General features: G+C 37.2%; 1 protein-coding gene across 2 annotated transcripts in view; it reads left to right on the plus strand.

The window, feature by feature from the left end:
- Positions 1 to 23,648, plus strand: part of CDK14 (cyclin dependent kinase 14) — a 306,222-nt gene that overhangs the window by 215,205 nt on the left and 67,369 nt on the right. For both annotated transcript variants that reach the window (XM_071735199.1, XM_071735201.1), the window contains one exon: positions 3,393 to 3,441. In XM_071735199.1, the coding sequence (XP_071591300.1) occupies positions 3,393 to 3,441 (49 nt within the window). The remainder of the gene's footprint in view (positions 1 to 3,392; positions 3,442 to 23,648) is intronic.

Here is a 23,648-nt window from a genome sequence, read left to right on the forward strand (position 1 = left end):
AATTTTTCAGTTTCTTGCAGAACTGAAATAGGTCTTTGGACATTAAGGCCTTAGGCAATTTGGCCAAGTAGTTGACTATTTTTTCCTTCCACTCTGAAAATAGCTCAAATTGATTAGAGTGAACCTGTGACAGTCTAGTCATGAAAATAGGTTGTACAGAATACTTCTCAACTGTTTTAAGTGGAAGCAGCTTTAGTGAAGTCAGCATTCTGAGCCCGTTTGAACCAGCTCAGTATCTGACCAAACATTTTGCAGAATGACAGGTATAATAAAAATCTGTCTTTCTTCAGGTCCAGGTTTGCTTTTCAGCAATGATTCAGGTCAGTTCAGTTTTCTTTCCACCCAGCATTTTTCTGCATCAAAATAATGTGCATATCTGCACTTTATTAGCTGAACACATGTGTGTTATCTCAGGCTTGTTCTTATGCAGTACTGCCTACCTGCATATTATTTTCCAGTCCTTTGTCATGAATGAATGGACAGTGTTATGGATGGACTACTCACAAACTATAGAAAATCTTTATTTTCCTTCAGTTTTTATGAGGATCTGCTTGCATAGATGTTTTAAATTCACATTTCTAAACTTAAATTCAAGGTCAAGCTCAGGCTAAAACCAGTGCAACCTGGCTATTCACCTTTTCAGGCTTTTCTTCTGGAGACCAGAAGCTGGGGTAGTAAACAGGTGCAATTTGAATTGTAATGCTCCTCCCTTTTTAAAGTTTCAGTCATACTCTCAATGCCAATACAATACCTGAACTTCTTACAAGAACATGAACTTCAGTACTGAGTTTTTTATTTGTGCTATCAAAGATTAAAACCTAATTCCAGACACTGACTCTAGTGCCATGTTACTGGTACTGAACCATGGCTTCATCTAAGAAGGACCCTGACTACTTTGCCCATTAAAGAAAAGATTTGCCCATTAAAGAAGAGCTGCCAGGACATTGGCACAGCTCTGGTAGATGCATTGCGTGTTATGTGTGATAGAGAGAAAAAGAAACTGACACTTCCAGTGGTTTTAATCTGGATGCCTCAGGTGTGACAAGTTATTTTGTTGTAATATGTGGACACAGAAAATTGTAATGGAAATCTCTTCACTTGATGCTTTCAGTAAGACCTTACCCGTCAACCTTTTTTTCCCCCTCTTTAATCCTTATGTTCTGCACCCATTGCATTATTCAGACATAAGAGAAAACTGTTATTTAACATAAGAGAGAAAACTACCACAACGACTTAAATTTTTTATTGTATTTATAGTATCTAAACTGCCAAGTGCCTGGGATTAGATGACTTTAGCTGTAATTGGAAGGTACTGTAGAGCTTCTAATTTGCAAAATTTAGGATAACATCAGTAGTGTAGTATTAAATTTAAATGCTTAAGTTGACACTAAATAATATGGTAGCATTTTCAATGAGACTTATCCGAAATTAATTCCAAAATGTTAAGAAATATGATCAAAATTAGCAATATTTTTTTTCTCTGTGGACACCCTTTTAAAGCAATATACTTTCTGTAAAATTTGCTACTTGACCTGTAATTTATTTTTTTCAATATCCTAATCCTAACAACAAATTAAGATTCTTAGCAGTCTATAGCATAGTTCATAAAAACTCAACCAAATAATTTCAGGTTTTTAGAGAACTGTGTAATGACAGCACATCTAAGAGGTGCTGAGCATTGTTTTCTGAGCAAAAGATCTTCATTCATCTTATAGTGAAACTGACACAAAGAAGTCAACTATGTAGTGCTTTAATGGTCATCTACAATAGTGAGATATTTTCAAAGGGCAGAAATATTTTGTTGCAAATAGGCACACACACACATACAAAATAAAACCTTACTTTCATTTAGTATGTTTATCTCCTTCCCTCCAAAAGCCTTGAACAGTATGACTGTGTAGTCAGCATTCAGGGGTTTTGCTAAGAAAATTATTTAAGTAAATGTAGACACGATATTGCATAACTGATATTTATACTGGTGCTAAAACTGGCTATAGTCATGTAGCTTTCAGCTTCCAGAACACTTTCATACCTAACAAAAAGGGGGTTATTTCATTGCTTCAACTGTATCAGCATGGTTAAAACAACAAAACTTTAAAATGTCAAGTGGCCCTCAGACACAGTTTGCAGGTCTACCACTTACCAAAATCTTCTGATAGCAATGTCAATGAGAGGTGAATTTTCTGCATGAACTTTTTCAGTTAAAGGAAAAAAAGATAAAAAGAAGAAAATTGGTGTAAGAAACAAAATCATCCACACTGATGCCAGGACTTTCTATATGCCATAATTTTTGCATAGTTGTTGCATCTTTAGAACTGACTCTTTGAAGTTCATATAACACTTTTAGAACTGGTGTAAGTGTACAAACAAGAATTTGAACACAACCCCTCCCAATATTTGCAGTTATTTTGCACAGTAGGATGAACACGTGTGTGCAGTGAGCCTATTAAATGTCATCCTTATGGGGGGAGAGGAAGCAAAATTAATTTTTGAGATTTTATGGAGTATTTTGTAAGTTTAGGACTTCTTGACAACTAATGCCATCACACTAGGGTGGCTCCCCAGGGTGAGTACCAGTCTACATGGGAGGCTTTCAGTCCAATGAGGCTTCATGGAAAATGTTGTTACATGCTCCATCTGGACTGCATTTTTTTCCTCCTGAGAAGCACTTAAGTCCTGTTCAAAATACAAAGAAAATACTGGCACTTCACTACTGCAGCAGCTTTCATTGCATCTTCCTCTGCCAAATAGAGTCCTACTGCACAGTAAGAACCTTCTTGGACATAAGAGGCATAGTACTTACATCTCAACTTAAGAAAATAATGTTTGAATAAAGAAGCTGTCACTGTACTTGTTACTTCTGCTCATTATCTATATGGGTTCTTTTGAAAATTAACTCTTGCAAGGCCACCATGTTTTGTGTGTGCCCCTGTGTGTCACCCACACTTACTCTTGTACCTCTTGAGAAGCATAAAAACATGACAGTGAGATCACAGAGAATTGTATTTGTGATGAAGAGAAACAATTTTAGATTCTAAACTTCTGTTTTTTCCCTAGCAGACGATCCTACTTTAGAAATACTTGTAAAAAAATCCCATTTCTGATGGTACTGCAGTAAATGAGGCTGTCATGTGTTTTGGTTTTGGTTTTTTGTTTTAACAAACTAGAATTTTGAGGGTGTCTTTGAGGGTCTGTTTTTTTCTCCCTGTTTGTATGGCAATTGCTCCTGTGCTGGTTTGTTTTTTTTTCCCTGTCTTGTGGCTTGTGTCTGTGCAGTAGTTACATAGAACTGATGAAATTATGAAAAAATACCATAGATAAGTATATCTGAAAAAAAAAGGAATCCTGGTTCTAACATAAATAAATTAACGTGTCTCTTCTTTTTCTTACAGAACGGTTTACCCAGTACAGCCCTAAAAATCTTAGACAAGCATGGAATAAGTAAGTGCTTTTTTTTGTTAATTACTCTTTTGACTCTTCAAGGATATGATTCATGCTAAGCTGAAGTTATCATACTTAACTTAAAATGCCTTTATCCTTTTTAATTACAGTATGAAAGTGGAATTAATGAAGTATTATTCTTTCCTGCTTCTGCCAGATTTGAATGTTTTTAAATTGCAGGTTTCCTGTAAATGGGGAGAAATTGTACAGTGTAGCATTTTCTTCTTTGAGGTGTTGGTTGGCAAGTGTATTGAGCTCACTGAGAGATGCTGTGCTATTGCTTTGGGCAAGTTTTGAACCTTGTTTTCTCTGTTCCACTATAGCAATTAAGAGACTTCTAAACCTTCTATTTCTAACCAAATTTTAGTGTTGTTTCCACACAGTCATCCCCTTTTGCCAGGTCCATCTCGTCGTTGCTGGGAGCTGATGACTATACTGTGGTATATTTTAATTATCATGACTGAAAAAATGTCAGTGTGAATTCACTCCCTGGGTTTTTTTTCTTCTCATGTTTCCTGATTATGCTCCAAATCCAGAAAGCTTGCCTAGTAAGTTAGGCACACCTAACTAATCATCTTTGTCAAGTTTACTGGAAGATTTCTCAGCAGATGAAGAATCCTTGTAGAAAGGATATTTGGGTAGTTCTGTACTGAGTGATGAACATCCTGTATAACGTTGAAGAAAGCGCACACAGTTTGAGTAGGGTGAGCAGGATAACAGCTATGTCATCAGATTGTCAGAAAAATTGTTAAAATTTTTATCCATTCTCTTTTGACTGAAGTATTTTGCAACAAATCCTTGTAGAAAGGATATTTGGGTAGTTCTGTACTGAGTGATGAACGTCCTTTATAATGTTGAAGAAAGCACCCACAGTTTGAGTAGGGTAAGCAGGATAGCAGCTATGTCATCAGCTTGTCAGAAAAATTGTTAGAATTTTTATCCATTCTCTTTTGACCGAAGTATTTTGCAACAGGGCTAAGCCTTTGCTGAACCAGCATTGCTGTTTTCTTTCTGATACTCATTCCTAATTTTATTGTTGGTACCAACTGGCTCTCTTTGGTAGTTTACTGAGAAGTTCAAGAGATAAATCATCAGGACAGTGAAGCATCTTCTCCTCCAAGGTCACCACTGAAGCTGAAGATAGGAAATGTTTTGGTGAAGAAAATTCCTTGTTATAAGGAAAAAATGTTATAGGTAGAGTAAAAGTCCAAATCTTTTTTCAGTATTCTAATTTGTTAGCAATGGAGTTATGTACCACTCTAAACACTAAAATTCATAGCATGGTCACCTGCCCAAGAGATGGTAAGATTTATAATAACTTTGCCATTCTTATATTTCTTCTCCATCTGCTTCTTCCCAACGCAATATGGTCCAGTGTTTTGGGCTGAATCACAAAGGTTTTTTTTCATTAAAAGACCCCAAACCCAACTTTTTGAAATTGTGGTTGACTGAGAGAAATCTCTTAATGTACCAGGTTCAGAGTTAAAATTAGGTGCCCAGTATTGGATGTGATACTATCAAATGTTCGTCTTTTGAACATCACAATGTGTATTTCTGCAGTGCCAGGTGTCTTTCATGACCCTGTAGCTCATTATTGGATCCTCCATGGTTAGGAGTAACTTTCTGATTCTTGCAGTGAGACACTGGAAGTTGGCAGAGCTGAAGCCAATGTAGGCTTTCACAAAGGTTGTGTCACCTACCTGAATTCATTGACTTTCAGCAGTCTATAGAAAAGTTCCTGGCATGTCCAGTCCTGACTAGAAGCTTAATTTGATGGCTTTCATGGAAGTCTGTCTCCTGTTCACTCCAGAGAGAGCTAGGAAGACTAGTTTCACTTAGAGTTATTTTTGAATATCTTATTCTTACGATGCTTGCAGGCATCTTGCAATGTTTGACTCTACCTCAGTCTTCCTGCTTGGAGTAATTTATTTCCCTGAAAGTCACAGCTTTCATTTTAAAAAGTAAGTCACTGGAACTGTCTGTTTTCTGTCCTTCAGCAAGGAATAGACTTGCAAGTTCATCTTTTCTTTGGAAGTTGGTAATGAAATCCAAAAGCTTGGAAGAAGCAATTATATTACAACACAGCCACTTAGCTCTGGGTTGGGAAAGAGGGACAAGGAAACTAATATTGATGTGAATGTGTTTGCTTGAGGGCATATATATATGTAAATAATGTGAACAGATACTGGTAAGCTATCCCATCCATTCTGCAGGCATGGACTGAGTGTTTTTCTGTCTTTTAACCACAGTTAGATCAAGCAGTATCTCCTCTGTATGAATAAGAACAATAATAGATTTTAATTTAAAAAGTTTAAATCTTGTATTTCCTTCAAGACCGTTGTCTGAAATTTCTGGTTTTGTAAAATGCAAAAAAAGGAATAAAACCTGGTTTGTTTAAAGCAGACCCTCAGTCTCTGAGACTTTATAATTGACACCAGTTATGATCCCATCCTAGTCTGATTCAAATAAGATCAGAGCTTTTTCATTTCTAAGAAAGCTCTTTAAAAATATTTATACATTTTCAATGCTTTGTGCATAAAGGATTTGCAATTTTTCAGCATAAATTACAGAACTGAAAGACTGACAGCAATGACAATTCGTAGACTTCAGTGCTTTGTATATGTGGCTCTACTGTAATGGGAAATATCTAGTGCCTCAAAATTATGTATGATTTACATTCAAAATGTAAAGGATTTTCTCTTTTTTCTAGTTTAAGTCTTTATCTGTGTGCTGTATTAGAGCACTGTTGCTTACATAGCTGCTGTTAAGGGGGGTATAAGCATGATGTTGTAGATATATGTATAAATATGATGTTGTAGACGTCATATTCCCATGGTTTATAATTCAGCTATAGAATTTAACACATGGACAGACTGATTAATTCTTGAAATTTTCTTTCTTTATTAGCATGTTTTAAAAAGCAGCATTTTATTAAAATAAAAATCCTTTTTAACTTCCTTATTTAGTTTGCTAAAGATTGTTGGCGACAAAATTATGTTCCATTTGCACTGTAATTGTTTTGATGGTAGGTAGGATAAAGATAAGATCTAAGATGTGGAGAAAAACATAGCCTTTTTTTTTTTTAATATGTGTTGGTTTTGCTACAGAATTACTTCCTTCTGACCTCTTGGTACCTTTGAAAGATAAACTTTAAAGAGAAATGTTTATGGTCTTGGAAGTATTTATATGTGTGCTTAAACTGCTCTATGGTGAAGTCTTGATGTTGCATTTTAGAGAGGGGAGATTGAGATACAAAGAAATTAAGGAATTTGGCAGACAGAAACTCCCATGAACTCTAAGGCACAACACTGAACTTCTCTCTCCTAAATCAGAAGAAAACAGCTTAATTTTTTCTAAACAGAGTGAAGCTTTTACCATCTACTCTTCCATCTTTTGGGCACAGTCTGGATCTTTGTCTGGTCTAAATATATGTTTTGAGGTCTTGGTGTGGAAGAGTGAGAATATAGGTTCAGAAGTCTTCAAAGAAGCTTGCCTCAAAATGTACATTTTAATTCAGTTTATGTAAGTGAGGTTACTAAAAGGATGAATAACTATTGCAAAAGCTACAAAGCCAACATTATGTCTGTAAGGCAGGAGGAAGAGAGGCAAAAAGCTCCAACCCTGAATTCCCCCAAAAGTCACAGACAGTACATTGGGGGCAAAATAAGTGCAAAATGTCACTGGCTACACCAGCTGCCACAAGATGGGAATTTTAAAGGCAGAGCCAGACAATGAAACAATGCTGGAAACAAACCACTGGCTCTTTAATTCCCAGACTAACTGGGAATTAGATAAAAGTGTGGAATGTAACAGCAGTGACAAAGTGAAACTCAGCAGGCTCATTACGTAAGATAGATCACTGAAATTCTTAAAATTGATTTGGTAAATATTAGAGGCTACTTTGGGAAGCGTTGGAGGAAAATAATGTAACACAGTGAATTCAGTTCTTTCAAGACTTTAACACTGAATTTCTTCACTGATGTCAAACTACATAAATATTATAAGGAGAATAATAGATAAAGTGTGATTTATAAATTCTGTAGAAAATGCTTGTAATGCTAGAAAACAAAACTTGGATTGACAGTTGCTTCTATCTAGGATGAAACTTCATCTACATTGCATGACCTAAAATATTGTGGAATGTGATTATAAAATACTGGTCTAAAAAGAAGTAATGATGTGGTAATCTGATCATCCCTAGAGTTAATAATGAATTTTATTTTCACCTTTTTTCTCAAACTTTTCTGTGCAATTATCTCTACACAATCAAAACCAAGAACAGCTCTGCCTTCAGAATGCAATGCAACCTCTTTCAGATTGCAAAAGCTTCTCCACAATAATAAACCCTTACAGAAAGATAACAAAAGAGAACTAATTATCCTTGTGTATATTTGGTAGGATATAAAAAGCTTTTTCAGATCCTTCTATCATAATGGGCTGCATTGTGAGAAATTAGGTTATAAAGAAAATGTGCAGTTGAAAACAAATTCTGCTCTGAATTAATAGGACTACTACTTTGTAACTCCCCAACATAGCAGTATTTATTATATAAATAAGACTTCATTCTCACAACTAGTCCCACTGCTGGGGATTTCTTCCTTTAACAAGAATGTCTGTGTACTTGAGACCTCCCTTCCTGAGGCCAGGGTGTTTAAAACTTGCCTTCCAGGATGGGCTGCCTTATTTTGGGACTGTTGTTCAGCAAAGAAAGTCCAGAAGAAAGCAGAGTGAATCGAGATGAGACCATGTGTTTTGAGTCTGCACTTTATTTCAAGGATGACACAGACTGGGGGATTGTTTAGAGCTGAGACTTGGAAAGGAGTTTAGGTTGGATTTTTGTTTAAGAAAATCTTTGCATCAGTGAGGTTCTAACTAAAGACAAAACTTCTGATTGTCACTTTTATCCCTTTCACCTCCAGGTCCCCTCACCAGCATTTCTCATTGTAACACAGTGTAGTGCCACTGAAAGACTATTCAAGCTCTCAAGCACGACAGGAACAAAAAGCTTTAGTGTTGTCATTACAAAGGCTTTCTGATTGATATTACTAAGCAATAATGATTTAAAGCTACACCTGTGCAAAAGGTTGCTTGCATGAGTGCGAGTGTGTGCAGTCCTTGTAACATGAGGTTGCTCTGGGGCTGTTTGAGTGTCTGAGGAGTGATGTGCAGGGGAGTGATACAAAATGGAAAGATTTTGTAGAGGTAATTTAGAGGTGATTTGCAGTGATACTGCTGTACTGGGGAAAAAAAAAAACCAAAAAAAACCAAAACAAAAAAACACAAAACAAAACAAAACAAACAAACAAACAAAAAAAACCCCACAAAAAAAACACCCCAAACCTAAAGAACAACAAAAAAACAAACAACCAACACCAAAACAAAACCAAAACACCAAAACCAAACAACCAAAACCATTTTTCATTTAGCATTTTGTTTGATATTTCCCAGAAGTACCTCCTTAGCAGTCGTTCCCTTTTGCCTGAGGCGCCTTAGGAACGGCACCGGGACACGGCCCGCGTCACCCTTGCCGGCCCACCACGGGGCCTTTACCAAACACCGAACCCGTTCATTACCCCATTTTTCCCACACCCCCTCCCCCGGCTCTGGGCGGGAGGCAGATGGACCCTGGACCCTCCCGCGCTCGTCCGGAACCGCGGCAGTGGCGGGCGAGCAGCGCCAGGGGGAGCTGCGGGCACAAGCGCTGCGCTGACGCCTCTTTGTTTGTTTAAACTAATTTCGGGGAGGTCCGTGGTTTTTTGTTGTTGGGTTGGGTTTTTTTCTTTTTTTTTTGGGTTTGTTTGTTTGTTTTTTGGGTTTTTTTGTGTGTCCGGCGCTGTACAACGCACCCACTCAGCGCCTGTGTCCGTGTTGCTGCACCGCGGAGGGGCAGCGCTGCGGCCGGGCAGGAGGCGAAGGTCTCAGCCCAACCCACCGCGGGTTAGTGCTGAGCCTGGAACGCTCCTCAGGTCTGCCCAGCTTTAGGGTAGTGAGTTATAGGTTGCTGGCTTAAGCAAAAGACTCAGAAAGATCTCTAGAGTTTAACCTTTTTTCAAGTTGAAAACATTTCTACAGCTTGTTTTTTGTTTTGGTTTGGTTTTTTTCCAAATTGGAGCAACTGTGAATAGTTCAAATGTTAAAAATTTGGGGGAAGATTATCCCTAATAGACTTCATTGACAGAATGTTTATCCAGACGTGCAGTTTCTTTTTGCTTTATTCTAAATCCCCCCTCTTCTGTGTTGCTAAGCTTTATGTACTGTGTTACACCCTGCTTAATAAAATTAATAAACCTCCACAAAAATCTTTGCCCTCTTTTTCAGAGTGCAATAACTGTTTTTTCATTAGTAAAATTACATTTTTACCCTTCTATACATTTCCCATCTATGACAGCTATGGAAATACAGCCCCAAAGTACACTCGTGTTCTTTGTTGTCTTAAACAACTTGTAATTCAGTTTCTGGCATTAGACTGGAGTTTGTTGTCATTATTATCTCTGAACCGAACCACATTTTGATTTATTTCTCCCTGGAAGTAATTGTAGCTCTCTGTGCTGTGTCATTTTTGTAGGTTTTCTGTTCTCATCTCTAACTTCTGTTAATATTTTTGTGCTAATTTTTTGTCTTCTCTGGTGTTTTCAGTGTTTAGTTTCATGTAAGAATTGATTCAGTATGCAGTGTATCCCTTAGTCCAGTTCATTAATAAAGATGTTAAATAAAACTGTGACTAACGCTAATCCCTGTGGCACACAGCTGGACACTTCCCTTCCAACCCAGTACATTGCCACTCATCATTACCCTTTGCTTATGGTCTGTCAGCCAGTTTTCAGTCTATGAGATACTGTGTCACATCTCAGCTCTTCAGAATTTGTCCACAGAGCAAGATTTCTTAGGCAAAATGCATCAAACATTCTCTCTTTGTCACTTTATTTCACCAATTATGTCGATTTTTAAAAATAATCCATTTATCTGTTGGCTTTTTTAGTATCTCTTTGGATTGCTGTTTTGTCTATGGAATGCAGAGAAAAATTAGCTAATGTTACAGTAACTTATCTGAAGTAATAAGCCTGTAAAGAGAAACAAGGAGAGCCAACTTTTTTTGTGCAAATTTCCTGAAAAGTCTTCTAAAAGGTGCCTTACATTTGTTTGCTATTCTTACAATCCCTTAAGAATTCCTTAAGATATTGAGATCTATATCAGGTAGACGTTTATTTGGTGTTCCCAGGTATGATTTTTTTTTCCAAAGTATGTTCTTCATTAACGTTTTTGCGTACTTGACGATCAACTCTTTTCAGATGTTTGTAGTTGCTCTTTTTCCTTATGCATTGCTGCATGCCAATGTTTTTATTAATTTCTCAGAGTTATGTTTTTTGGAGTCTATTACTCATATGTTGCCATGGTGTCTGTGTGCATTTCTTGGTTTGAAGTCTGATACTTTCTGATCAGAGGCACCAGGCATCATTATATCCTCACATTTCTAATTCTGCCCTCTTGCTGGAATGAGTTCCGTACCATTGGTCTCTGTGCTGAAATCTTTCTTCTCCAGATAATGATGTTGCTGACAACACTGAGTCTCTGAGATGTGTTTTAAAAATATTTGTCTGAGAAATTGAATACATACTGTGAAGGCAGTAATACAAGTGAAGTAGACCTGGCTGCTGAGTCTCTTATTATTCACGTGGTAGTTAAAAGGCAAGATTTCCAACGTGAGAATCAAACTGATAGGCACCTTAAATTGAGTTGGCATTCAGAAGAGCTAAGTAACTTTCACTGGCTTAAATGCCTTGGTATTTTCTGCTGCTTTTTGTCATGAATCCCAGATAATTTTTCTTCAACTCAACAGCTCATTCGATTGTCATCCTAGGGTCTCAGAAATGTAGACAATTTGGGGACGTGGTGCAGGCAGGCAATAAGTGTAATAATATGAGGAATACTGTTGCATTTTGTCACCTCTGCAGATAGTTTAAGCCACAAAACATGCCTTTTGGCTCTGTTGCTAGCCAAAAACTGGCAGGCAGTAGTTAAGGTATCTGCAGTAGTGCAAATATCACAAAGTATATTCACCTTAGACAAATACTTTACAGTATTTTATCATGATTTGGTGTGGGGTTTTCAGCATGATTTTCACCACTAGCTTCTCTGCAGGACAATGGCAATCATAGGTATTCAGATACTACCATTTGCAACAATCTCCTGTGACAATCTCCCAGGAGTCATTGCAGTTTTGTCACGAAAATCTTCATTGGCCCCTTTCCCAAATTTCCGGCTGTGCTGCTTTATCTATTTGCCTTTAAATTTCTGAATTTTTGCTGCCATATAGGACAGAGAAAGAAGAATTTTTGTTTTTTCATGCTTTTTGTTTTGGATTAGAGATGCAAATACTCATGGCATTGTAGGAGACTAGTAAAAACAGGTTTTTGTTTCAAAACTTGAAGGTATTTGCTAAGCAAAAGGTTTTCATAATTTAATTCAGTGATTTCTTCGAATAACCTAGCTTGGAAGATTCGAGGCTATTGTTTGGAGAATTTATGAAAGATGCTGGATGCAGGCAGATCACCATATGCATATGTTCAATGTCTGCTTGACCCACATATCAAAATGGGAAGATAGGAGACAATAATCCTTGCAGATGCATTAAAATGGAGAGGTTAGATAATGTATCTTCAGCAACACACTGTGAATAACAAGCCTCAGCATAGAGCTGGTGCACCTGTCATTGCTGGAGGGCAAAGAGGCAAGTGGTTCCAAAGGGAACTGACCTTTCTCTTTCAGGCATCGAGTCAATCCCATATCCTAAGGCACACATTCTGTGTTAAAATTATTATAACTCTCCTGGTATTATGCTGCACAGCAGACTCTGGTGAGAATATATGGGAAAAACCCCATAAAATTATGGTGGTGGTTGTTTGTGTGTTGTTTCTAATTAAGCCTCTGTAGGAAATATTTTCTGTAATTTTGAAAGGCATCAGTAAAACCGTTAAGTTCTTGTCTGGTTTAGATATATTTAATTGAAGTTTAAATTAGAATTTTGAAATGTGGTGTTTTTTCTGAATTAGCAGCTTGCTGGATGCCAAAATGTAAATTTCAATATATATCACTGAACATGATTCAAAAAATGCTGCATCCTTTTAAATAATGTAATGTATAATAGTGTATATCCACTGTCTGCTGCCTCAGCTGAATTTTTATCTGTAAGATCTGGTTTACAAACAGACAAGTTTATGTTAAATTATTCACATCTCATAATAGTTGATCTTACAGAGTTGATCTTATGCTGGAGCATATTTGATCATAAATTCAATGAAAGCAGCCACCATCTTTGTGATGTTTGTCCAGCTAAATCCTTCAGTGAATAAAATAGTAAAGATGCCAGCTGTGTTTGTTTTATGATCACTGCTGCAATAGGAAGCTCAAAATACAAATGAATAAAAGGTCTAATTTTTTGTGTTGGATTTATAAACTCAGAATCTTCCTTCAAGTAATTTAAAAGGAAACCTAAATTTTTCAATTATGTAGCATTCTCATGAATGTAGTTTGCTTTTTTTGTTCCTATTGTTTAGGAATCCAGACTAGTTTTATAATACTGCTATTGTTTGCACCCAAGCTTAAAAAATCCGAGGAAATCTAGTAAAAATAGATGAAATTTATGCTTGTCTCCCTGACATCATTTCAAGTTAAGAATAGGCCATCATTTTTGCCTTGCCTTCTTTGGTTAGATGCTATAGCAATCTTAAAGCTCTGTTTACTACTGTGTACTGCTAGTGTGCCTCAACTAATTTCAGCACCCTGACATTAAAAAAAAATCATGCTCCAGATCATTGGCCTTCTTTCAGCATTATGAATTTTGTAGAATAGTGTTATATTCCTTTTCTTTCATATTTAATCCTTTCATGAGCCCTTGAATCTGCAACCATCAGGGCATAAATCTTTCCTGAGATGTTGCAAGACAGTGTTTGGTGAGTATAATTTTTCTGTCAGACACAGCCTATGTCTATGCTGATAACCAAAGCAGAGCCAGGGACTATCTTCTGGCCCTCAAGTCCTGTGGCAGACCTTAGGTACAGCTGCATTTAGTAGCACTTGAGCTTTGCGTGGTCCCCATGCAGCTGCAGGTACAGTTATTATTTTTGGGGTGCTCAGTGTTGTTTTTTTTTAAATCCAAAATTTCCAGAGTATCATGTGGCCTGTGCTGCAGACCACGAGAATTGTATTTTCTAGCATAAGAGTGAATATATTTCACAGCCTGCTTGTAGGAGGCTGGTACATACTGCCTTTTGGGAACAGTCCCTCTCATGGATTATTCACTGAACTGTGTCTAGGAGTGGTTTTGGAGTTGACATGGGACAAAGTAATCCAGAGGGCAGTGTGGGAACTCAGTAGTTGAGTGGTCAGGCTCTCTCTAGCCCTGCAGAAGTTGATGCTACAGACTTTAATGGAGAGATTCTTACTGTTCTGTGCCCCATGCACACTTGGTCATATTACCAGTGAAGTTTCTCTTCTCACTGTAGTGCTAGCACCCTTTGACACCTAGGCCTGAAGCCTTAGGGATTTTTTTTAACTTTCCTTTCCTATCTCATTCATCCAGATTGCTAAATACATTTTGCTTTTTTTTTTTAATTTCTGGATTTTCCAGGGTACGTTTTTTCTTCCTTCCCCAGCCAACTCTGTCACTCAGATCTTTAGTATTGTAATACATTTGTCACGTCCTTTACTGACCAAAGCTTCTCTTCAGATCATGTAAAAAGCAACCAGTAAATTCATGAGGTTTTTGTGCAATGTTTAGCTCCCCTCAAAACCCTGGCTGTTTCGCTCCATTTTTTTTAGCTCATTCTTATCCTTTGCAAAATCCTTCATAACTATGGCTCTTCCTCTCTTCCTTCACAAAGCTTTGTATTTGTTCCTATTCCCTATTTTTAATGTCAGTGATTCCTTACCTACATTAGGCCTTCTCCTGTCCCCTGGATAATTCAGGCAGGCTCACAATTTCTGTCTTCCTTCCTGGGAATCAGATGGGCTTGTGTCCACGTTGTTTGTGGTCCTTTTCCCCAGTCTTCTTGTTCTGTTTGGAAGCTTTTATAACAAATCTTTGTGCTGAACACTTGCTTTCACAGAAGCTTAATATCCATTTAGGAACCTAAAATGGGACCCAGATGTTTATTTACCTGCCTGTCCCCCTTCAGTTGAAGTGCACATGAGCAGGCGTGTGTCACAGGGCTCCATGAATTCCACAGTTCCACACATGCAAAATCTTTTGAAAGTCCACCTGCTTATTTTGGGTCATAAGAAGAGGCCCGAGTCCTACTGGAAGTCAATTTTTAGTGACAGCTGTCTCTTTGGGAAATCTGACCTTTAGTGGCCACTATTATAAAGAACAGTTTTTATTTTAGTTCTTGAATCACCTATGCTGATTTATGTCTAAATAGCAGGAACTCCCTGCTTAGCTGTCCCTCTTTCATGCTACTCTGACAGGTTAGGATTTGCAAAAATAGTTCAGGATTGAGTCCTTCCCTATGGCTAGCCAAGTTCTGAGTGTCAGGTAGCACTGCATCTTCACTCATATGTGAGTACAAGCACTTAAAATCCACATATTTTGGTAATTGATAGCTACAGTATGTGGAATATGTGGTTTAGTCATTCATCTGCAACCTGTTCAGAGTTTAAAAGGCATAAACTGTTGTGTTACATCTGGGCAACTTTTTTAAAAGGCTCCTTAGTACAGGTCCATGTTGTTATGTAGCATTCACCTTTTAAACAAAATTAAATGCAAAATAACATTCGTTTTTCTACATCTGCATACTAGAGAGATGTCACTGTTTTCTCCTTCTGTAATGGTCTCTGTGCCTGAATAAACTCTTGAATAATTACCCTCATGTTTTCCCTGTTGAAAAATTCAAACTTTAAGGCCTCTTTTAACAGATTGGCACAAGCATATTTGTCTCTTAAAAAAGTGTTACTGCTGTTGATATCGGGCACTGGACTTTCTGCCATCTCCTCCCTACTGGAGGATTACCTGATGTTCCCTTTGGAAAGCATCTCGATTCATGTAGAGAGAAGAAATGGAGTGCTAAATCAGGAAAGTGAATTCGGAGAAGGGATGGCACCTTCTGCCCTACAGTGCTGGTATGAATATGCTTATCCATCCTGTGATCTTTTCTAATGTCATCTGCACCAAGTCTCTCAGGGTCAGGGAGCTTCAGCTCATCCCATATGATGTAAGTCTGTCAAAATATATAGTTATAATAACAAATAACAAAGTATTGTTTACTTTATAGCTTTGAATATTTTGCATGTATGCTCTCGTTATAACAATTTTGGCCTCCTCCTCTCACTGTTTACTAGTTCTGCATCATTTCCCTGCCATGCCATAGCTGAGCAGTACAGTTGCAAAAGAACCAGCATGTCTACTTGTATGTAATTGCTTGGTCTCATTGGATTCAGCCAGGCAACTCATATACATAAAGTTAAATGCATGCATATGCCTGGGGTCTGTATTCCTGAGCTTTCTAGACTTGGGGCATTCTCTCTGCCTCCAAATCTCTATCCACCTTTAATGAGCTGTATAAATAAATACAAAGTATTCCTGTTTGTTCCATATCCATAAAAATATATTTTATTAGCTGAGAGGTATACAATAATGGGAAAGATCAGACCCATCCAATGTTTTCGAGAGCTGTGGGAAGACAGGACCAGTAGCTGCTTCCAAGTGGCTGATGGATCTGAGGCTTCAGCAAGACAGATTTGTAGGTTAACTGTGATAAATGATCTTTGGCTTCTCTGACTAAAGCAAGGTCATCTTTTTGGGGGCACTGCCTTCGTTCTGCAACCTCGCAACAAATTCTTGTTGAACTACTATGCAAACAGACCAGCTCTTATTTACATTAGAATGAAATTAAGACTTCTCAAACCTGCGAGCATAAAATACCAGACCAGGGGGCAGAGATTTATAAGGCAGTGCTAATGTGTATTTACTAGAACTTAGTTCTGTCTTTTGTTTGTTTGTTTGTTTGAAAAAGGCAATAGGTCCAGGAAGACAGCTGGTTTTTCTTTCTGTAGTTATTTAATAAGGGAAAGTAGGGGCAAATTCATTTATTTCCCTGGTGGCTATACCAGTGACAAATTTAAAATTCAGAGGTTGCTTGTTTATTCTTTGGGGTATTTTATGCTTGGATTTCTTTGGAGAGAAACAATCCAGGTTGTTGAGGGTGGGAGGAGAAAAAGCAGAAAGCTTTGATTGCATTGTGTGCCAAAGGTTTGTTTCAACTATTTCTATGGTTGAGGGGGGAGCTTATTGCCTCCTTTTCTTTGGCTTATGTCCAGCCAGTGAGGAAATAAATATGTGAAGAAAGAATGCTATGGAATGTTAACTCCGCTGCTGTATTTTCTTCCTTTTATCATGCCCCAAGATTCAGTGAGGTTGATATAAATTCACCATGCCTTGTTTTAAAAAGCATAACAGAAAGCCATTCTTCCTCTAAGAGTCAGACTGTAAAAGGTGATTTTCTTTCACTCAGTTTGGTTTAAGCCTGTAAAAAGCATTAAGTGAAAAATCTGATATATTTGTTGGGGCATTTATTGCATTACTAACTTATATTTTCAGTTCTCAGTGAAAGGTTTATAGAGAACATAAACCTTGAAAATTTTTTCTTCAGGATTAAATATAGATTTTCTCCATTTGCTGGTGAAATAATAGCTCATAAAACGATTGGGGTGCTAGTAATTGTTTTTAGCTCTATCTATTATCCAAGGATATTCTGCTGAACTTGCTGAGGAGCACAAAGAAGGCCTTTAAAAACCACTTTCCTTAATCAGAAGATTCATTTCCTTTAAAATATTTCAAAATAATCAAAAGCTTCAGATGTTGTTCTTTATTAATTACACTTAGAGCAAGTAAAAATCTTCCAGTAAACTATAAATCTAGCAAATTTGCTAGTATTCTTTTGTAGTGTAAGTAATACACTATGTATTCCATCATTAGTATTTTTAATATTGAACTAAATGGGATGCGCCAAGAATTAAAATAGCTGATTGGAGGCAGCACGTGAAATCAAAAAAATTGATTGCTAAATTCTTTTTAGGGCAAAATGGCCCTTTCTAGGGCAAAGGCACATTTTGGTGCAAATTTCTTAGGAATTACCTTTTCTGGAAATACCTATGTCTGAGAGAAACTGCTGAAAACTGAGTGAAATTATATTAAGTACTTCAAGTGTTATTTTAGTTATAAAGAATTAGTTGTGGTTTTAAACAGTAGCAGAATTCTGTACCCAACAGTCATGTTGCCTGGGATGCCACAACCTCTGAATTCCCAGGAATTAAGGCAGTTATGTGATTATATCACAGATAGCTGCATTCTCAATAACTTACAGTATGTTATCACTGGACATACATTGTGCATTTGCTGTTTATTAATCCTTCCATGCAGACTCCATAGTTTTTGCTTCATTTGTTGCTCCAGTACATATTATACTGGCAAAAAGATACCCAGTGTCAAATACAAGCCTTATTCTGTATTAAAAGCATAGAATCATATAATAGTTTGGATTGGAAGGAACCTTAAAGATTAAAGATCACTTAGTTCCAATCCCCCTGCCCTGGGCAGGGACACCTCACACCAAATGGGGTTGCTCAAAGCCCCCTCCAACCGGGGCTTGAACACTTCCAGGTAGGTGCCACAACTTCTCTGGGCAACCTGTGTCAGTGTCTCAACATCCTCACAGTAAAGAATTTCTTCCTAATTTCCAATTAAAATGGTAGAACAAGTGGAAGAAATATCTGCAGTATTGTCAATGAAGAGTATTGGTTATCTTGATGTCCTAAGCTCTGAACAGTTGACACTGGGTTTCTTTAGAAGATTTCATAGCCCAGCATATTTATTCTGAGGCATCAGGGCAGGAGCATGTCAGGCCATTGAAGGACAAAACCTGGGATATTGTTAAGTCTGCTGTAAACTAACTGATTCTTTAAGCTTGGCATTTAAAGCTAAAATCAACCAAATTTTTAAAGGTGGTGTGGTCTGTAAGAGTGTTAATGTTGTGATTCCTACACAAAGTAAACCTTTGAAGCTGGATAGTGCAAGTGGTGGTGTGTTCTAGAAATATAGTAATATATCTGAAATGGGCACTAATACACTTCAAATCTATTATGGAAAGAGTGAAGAGGAAATCAACTTGTATCTAAGTTTTTGTCTTGAGTTACATTCCGTGAGTACACGTACAAATGATTTTATGATCTGGACAGGACAGAGCTTAATGGCCTTGAGCAAATACGAATTGCCATGAGAGGCTGTATCACTTCTAGCTTGTCTAGCTTAGGTGTGATGAAACAGAGTCTCTGAAGCCTCACGTGACTCATGTGCAGCTGAAGCAAGCATCTTAATTCTCCATTCTGAGAAGTCCAGGAGCTGCAAATATAATTATGGTTTTCCTACTGGTTCAGTAGATTCTTTTCAAAATTTAGCCAGTGTAGAAGAATTATATGCCTAGAGGTAAGTTTACAATAATAAAAATAGACAAAAAACAACTAGTTGTTAGAACGTGTATTTGTTATATTCACTTTTTTTTCAAGAAATGCTATTCATCTTGGCTGCTTTCCAGCTAATGGCATCTGTGCAACTGCCAAATGAGAATAAGTTCAGACAGGTCAGAGTTATTATTAACTTCTTGGAAGGTACTGAATGAACTTAACTCCACAGCTTTCCAAGTGGAGCTCTGACCTCTTTTACATCTACCTTAACAGCAATACCAAAGAGTTAAACACTGATACAGTTATTTCTGTTCCGTATCAGTGAATATTTATCCCCGGTTGTCATGGCTTTTATTTTAGTAATAAGCATTTTGACCACCTTTTTGTTACTTCAACAAGTAAGATGTTATGCTGTGGTGCACGCTCTTGGCGGCCCCGTGCAGATGTGGGGAAAAATCCCAATATTGAAATGCAGTGCCTGTGCCTGTGCTTGAGTGTAGCTTAAATAATGTTTATTGTATATTTTGGCTTGAAGTACCACTGCACTGTGCTGTAGAACAAATTCTGTATTTTGTCATTGATCAGCAACAAGTAAAACCCTGCTTCTGTGAGCCTTCAAAAGCTTTTGTCTCTCTTTGTTCATCAGTTTTAGTCTTTAGTACTCTCTGTGTAAAACATTGAGAAAAATGATAATGTCTTTACTCTGTTAGATTCTCGTCTTGAGGTGCTGCTTTATTCCTTCATCTGTATCAAAAGCTAAAAGCATCACATCAAAACTTGCATTCCCTTCTTTCAGTGGTTTCATGATGGCTAAATAATCTCTGCAACAGCTCCGTGGAGGCACACCAGGCATGTTAGGGAAGCAGGTCCTGCATGCTGGAGCTGGCACATCAAGTCTTTGAAGACAGTAGGTGTTCTCGGCATGGCTGTAACAGAGAAGGCTGTTGATATTTAGTAAAAAGAAAATGTTACTTAAAACAGGCACTACTCGTATTTGTGTGCTGTGTAGCTGCTGCCAATAGGGTCTTGTGCATATCCGGAGGTGCAAGCCATCAAGGCATACACGGGGCATGTCTGTATCAGCTGGTCAGAAGTTAATGGATTTATTAAAAAAAATAAAATATTCACTATAATACGTGTTGCTGGCACAGTTTTGTGTCAGGACTCAGGAGAGGCCTAAAGCCTGAGAGAAGGAGGAAATATTGCTGGACTCAAGAAGATTCCAGTGAAAATGGGGAATATGGCCCTCAGGGTGGCACACTGGTAGGTGAGATACTGCAGGGACTGTACAGGGACCGTGTTGTTGATGGGACCAGGGCATCCTCTGCAAAATTAGCTGTAAGTCTTATACCCTATGGCCTCTTTGATTTGCAGCAAAGTGTGTCTTTAAGCTTGAAACTGCTAAATGGTGTGGTTGTTTAGGTTAGCTGCAGCTTTGTCTTTCAGCACTTCAAGTTGCAAGGGATTATTAAGAGCAAAGAAGCAGAGCTGAGATTTCCAAATGGAATTAGGTGCCTCAGTCCTCTAGGCCATGCTGTAAATGTCAGGCAAGAAATGAATTAACGATATGCTGGAAGAATTATATCTTCACATGGAAAAAAATGCACAGTAAACTTTGGGAAGTATATACCACATGCTGCTAGGAGTATATAGGTAGCATAGCATCTCCATTTGTTTTAATGCTGATTTGTCTTAATTATTAATATGGATTTGAACTGCCTTTCTCATTGCATTTAAAAGCAAATCACTCCAAGTTCAGAAGTTCACTGCACATGCCCCAAACTTTTTTTTTCTCAGGAGCTTAAACCAAACTTCAGTCATCTTAGTCATGTTCTGCTTGACCAAATACTGACCTTCCTTTTCAGTAGAAAGACATTTAAGCCTGTTTTCTGAAATTAAATCAAATTCTTGTAATCCAATAAGATTTACAACTGCTCAAGTCTAGTCAGATTCATATAATCTTAAAGTGAGACAGGTTCATATGGTGTTTATTTTTCTTGAGCTAAGGCCATATATAACGTTAGGGATTAAGTTGAAAATCAGTATGTTTCACAAGTGTTGTCAGAGTAGGTGTGTAAAAATATTCCCAGTATTTCTCAAAACAGTATCTACATATTATTCTGTACTTATTGCTAAGGGTTTCTCTGTATTCTGCTGTATGCCACATTTTCTGAAAGCAGTGTGCTGTCATGGCTAGGAGCTGTTCCTCAGTGATTAGTGTGACAGTAAGTGAAGCGTGAATATTGGGACTTGCCATATCATGCATGCCAAGTTCCTATATGGCCCAACTGCTGTGAGACAAAACATGCTATTATGTTTTAGACACAAAGCCATATTGTATGAAATTCCATCCTGTCACATACCAAAGGATGTGAATTTAAAAATATTTTTTTCCTCTGGTTCTTTTTGTTAACTTTTCTGTATTAGATACTTAAGTACTGAACCTCATCAGAAAATTCAGCCTTTATCCTTATTGAGGAGTCGGTTTTCGAACTGACATCGGACAAATTGTTAATGTTTTAAGCAGATTTTAAAGAGGCTGCTGGCAAAAAAAAATGAAAGAAAGAAAGAAAACCAAATGTTCTGAAGTTCACAAAAGATGTGGGGTTTTGGAGAACATTTTTCAGTGATGTGCAAAGCTCTGTAAACAAAGCTAGAACTTTGGTATAGAACTTTAAACATACATCTGAGCCTAACTAAAGTGATTTAATCCAAGAGTTACTGGGATCATCTTCTTTGACCTGTTTTACAAGGGAGGTGAGGCTTGATCACTGTGGTCCCTTATGAGTTTAAAATCTCTAAATGCTTGGGAACATAACACTAATAATGGGGAATCTTCAAAGCACTGTAAAAACAACTAGCACACACCCCTTCCCTCTGCCCCCAGCACTACTTGGAGTATTATCAGGACAGATAAATGTTATAACTTCAACAGATTTAACTGTTTTTGCAAGCTGTGCAATGAATTTAGTCTTTGGGGTTTTTTTTCCTAATTCTTATTTATAAAATAAGTTCTAATTTTGTCTGAGTTAGTTCAATTATTTCATTAGTTCATGTGATTATGTTGCAGCCCCAGATAGTTTTGTTGGATTTGTAATATATTAATGTATAATCTGCTGATTAAGGTGACTTTGGCTATCTAAACTGTTCCTACTCAAAATATTTTCAATTTATATTAGTTAATCTGATTTTCTTGCTAAAAACCCCTTATCATTATGCCAGGTACATTGCTGACCATTAATGCAGTCAAGATGTCTGCACTACTCCATTCAAGAGCACTGAGGAACTAGAGGTTCACCATCCATAATTTCACCTGCAATTCAGAATTCATGAATGTTTGAGTGTTCTTTTCTTTTTGCCTTAAAGACTGACTATACAAATGGATCAGCTAAGTAGTGATAAAATCCTAAGATTGGAGGGTAGTGTTTCCCTACGTACTTAAATGACCTCATTTTTCTGGTTTAACAGTAGTTTTCTTTAAAGATGGAGCAAGTTTACCATGGCTTCTAAAAAGATTGCAGCTACTTCTGTGAGGAAAAAAATACATTGGCAAAATGACTTGTGATGGCCTCTGAACAAATTATTGGTGTAGATGGAATTAGGACACATGACAGGCCTCACAGACTCAATAAAATCACCAATCCATGGAAATTTTGGGTGTGTAGAATTAGTACCAGTTCTCCCTGAATATTTCCCTATCATTTTCTTTCTTAAGAATAGCCTTTTGTCCTCTCATTTTGCTGTTTTCTGTAATGAAGTTAGCTGTAATTTTCACAAAAGTTAAACAAAACAGTTCCTACAGTCTGGTGGTTTGAAGAGTTTGGGATTCATCTAATGTATAAGTTGATTTATAGGTAATGGCTATTTCATTCAAGATGCCTTTTTTTTGTCATAACATAGCACTGAAATTTTCCTATGTAGTACACAATTGCTAGAAATTAAAAAGACAATTATTAGCCTATTTTTTTAACCATTACATATACCAGCATATCATGCAGATGCCAACACATAGTTTCATAGAGATGCTTTTGACTTTTTATTTTTTTTATTTTTACACTGAGTGTAGTATAGACATGGAGGAAATTTGAGCCTATGATATTTGTGACATAAAGTTCTCAGTGTAATAATAACTTTTTTTTTCATTTAATGTTTTCAGTTTTGCCTGTTCTTTTTTGCAGAGATGATTTTCACCTGTGCATGGTGGATTTGGAAATTTAGGAGTCAGCTTTAGTTTACTAGACCAAAGCCACATCTTTCTTATTCCCATTTAACTCACTCCCCTCCAAATCTGTTATTTTTAGCATGTATTTTCTTATAATATTCCCAAGTATATAGCTCCCAGTAAAACAATGAGTTTTCTCAGATTTCCCAAGGTAACTTAGATAAGATAGAAAAGATAATTCACTTCCAATGTAGTGTTTGCATGGCACTGACACCTAATGAAGAGTCAGCCCCCTGCTGTGTGAATATATGAAAAAGTCAGTACTTCCCAAAAGACAAATATCTTTATGAAATGTGATGCATTCGTTGTGTGTTGAACATCACTGGATTTTGGAATCTGATATTTCACAAAGTTGCATGAATACTGCTGTTATTTTAAGCCTGGGTTTCATGGGTTTCAATGGTAATAACCTTTTGTTTCCAGTGCTGTCAGTATACTCAATAAAATGTAAATGGAAGAATCAAAACAGTGTTCAAGATCCTCTAGAATACTATGCAGGGCATATGTGATACGGGATATTATATGCCCTATA

The sequence above is a fragment of the Heliangelus exortis genome, chromosome 2, assembly GCF_036169615.1.
Source record: "Heliangelus exortis chromosome 2, bHelExo1.hap1, whole genome shotgun sequence".
Lineage (NCBI taxonomy): Eukaryota > Metazoa > Chordata > Aves > Apodiformes > Trochilidae > Heliangelus > Heliangelus exortis.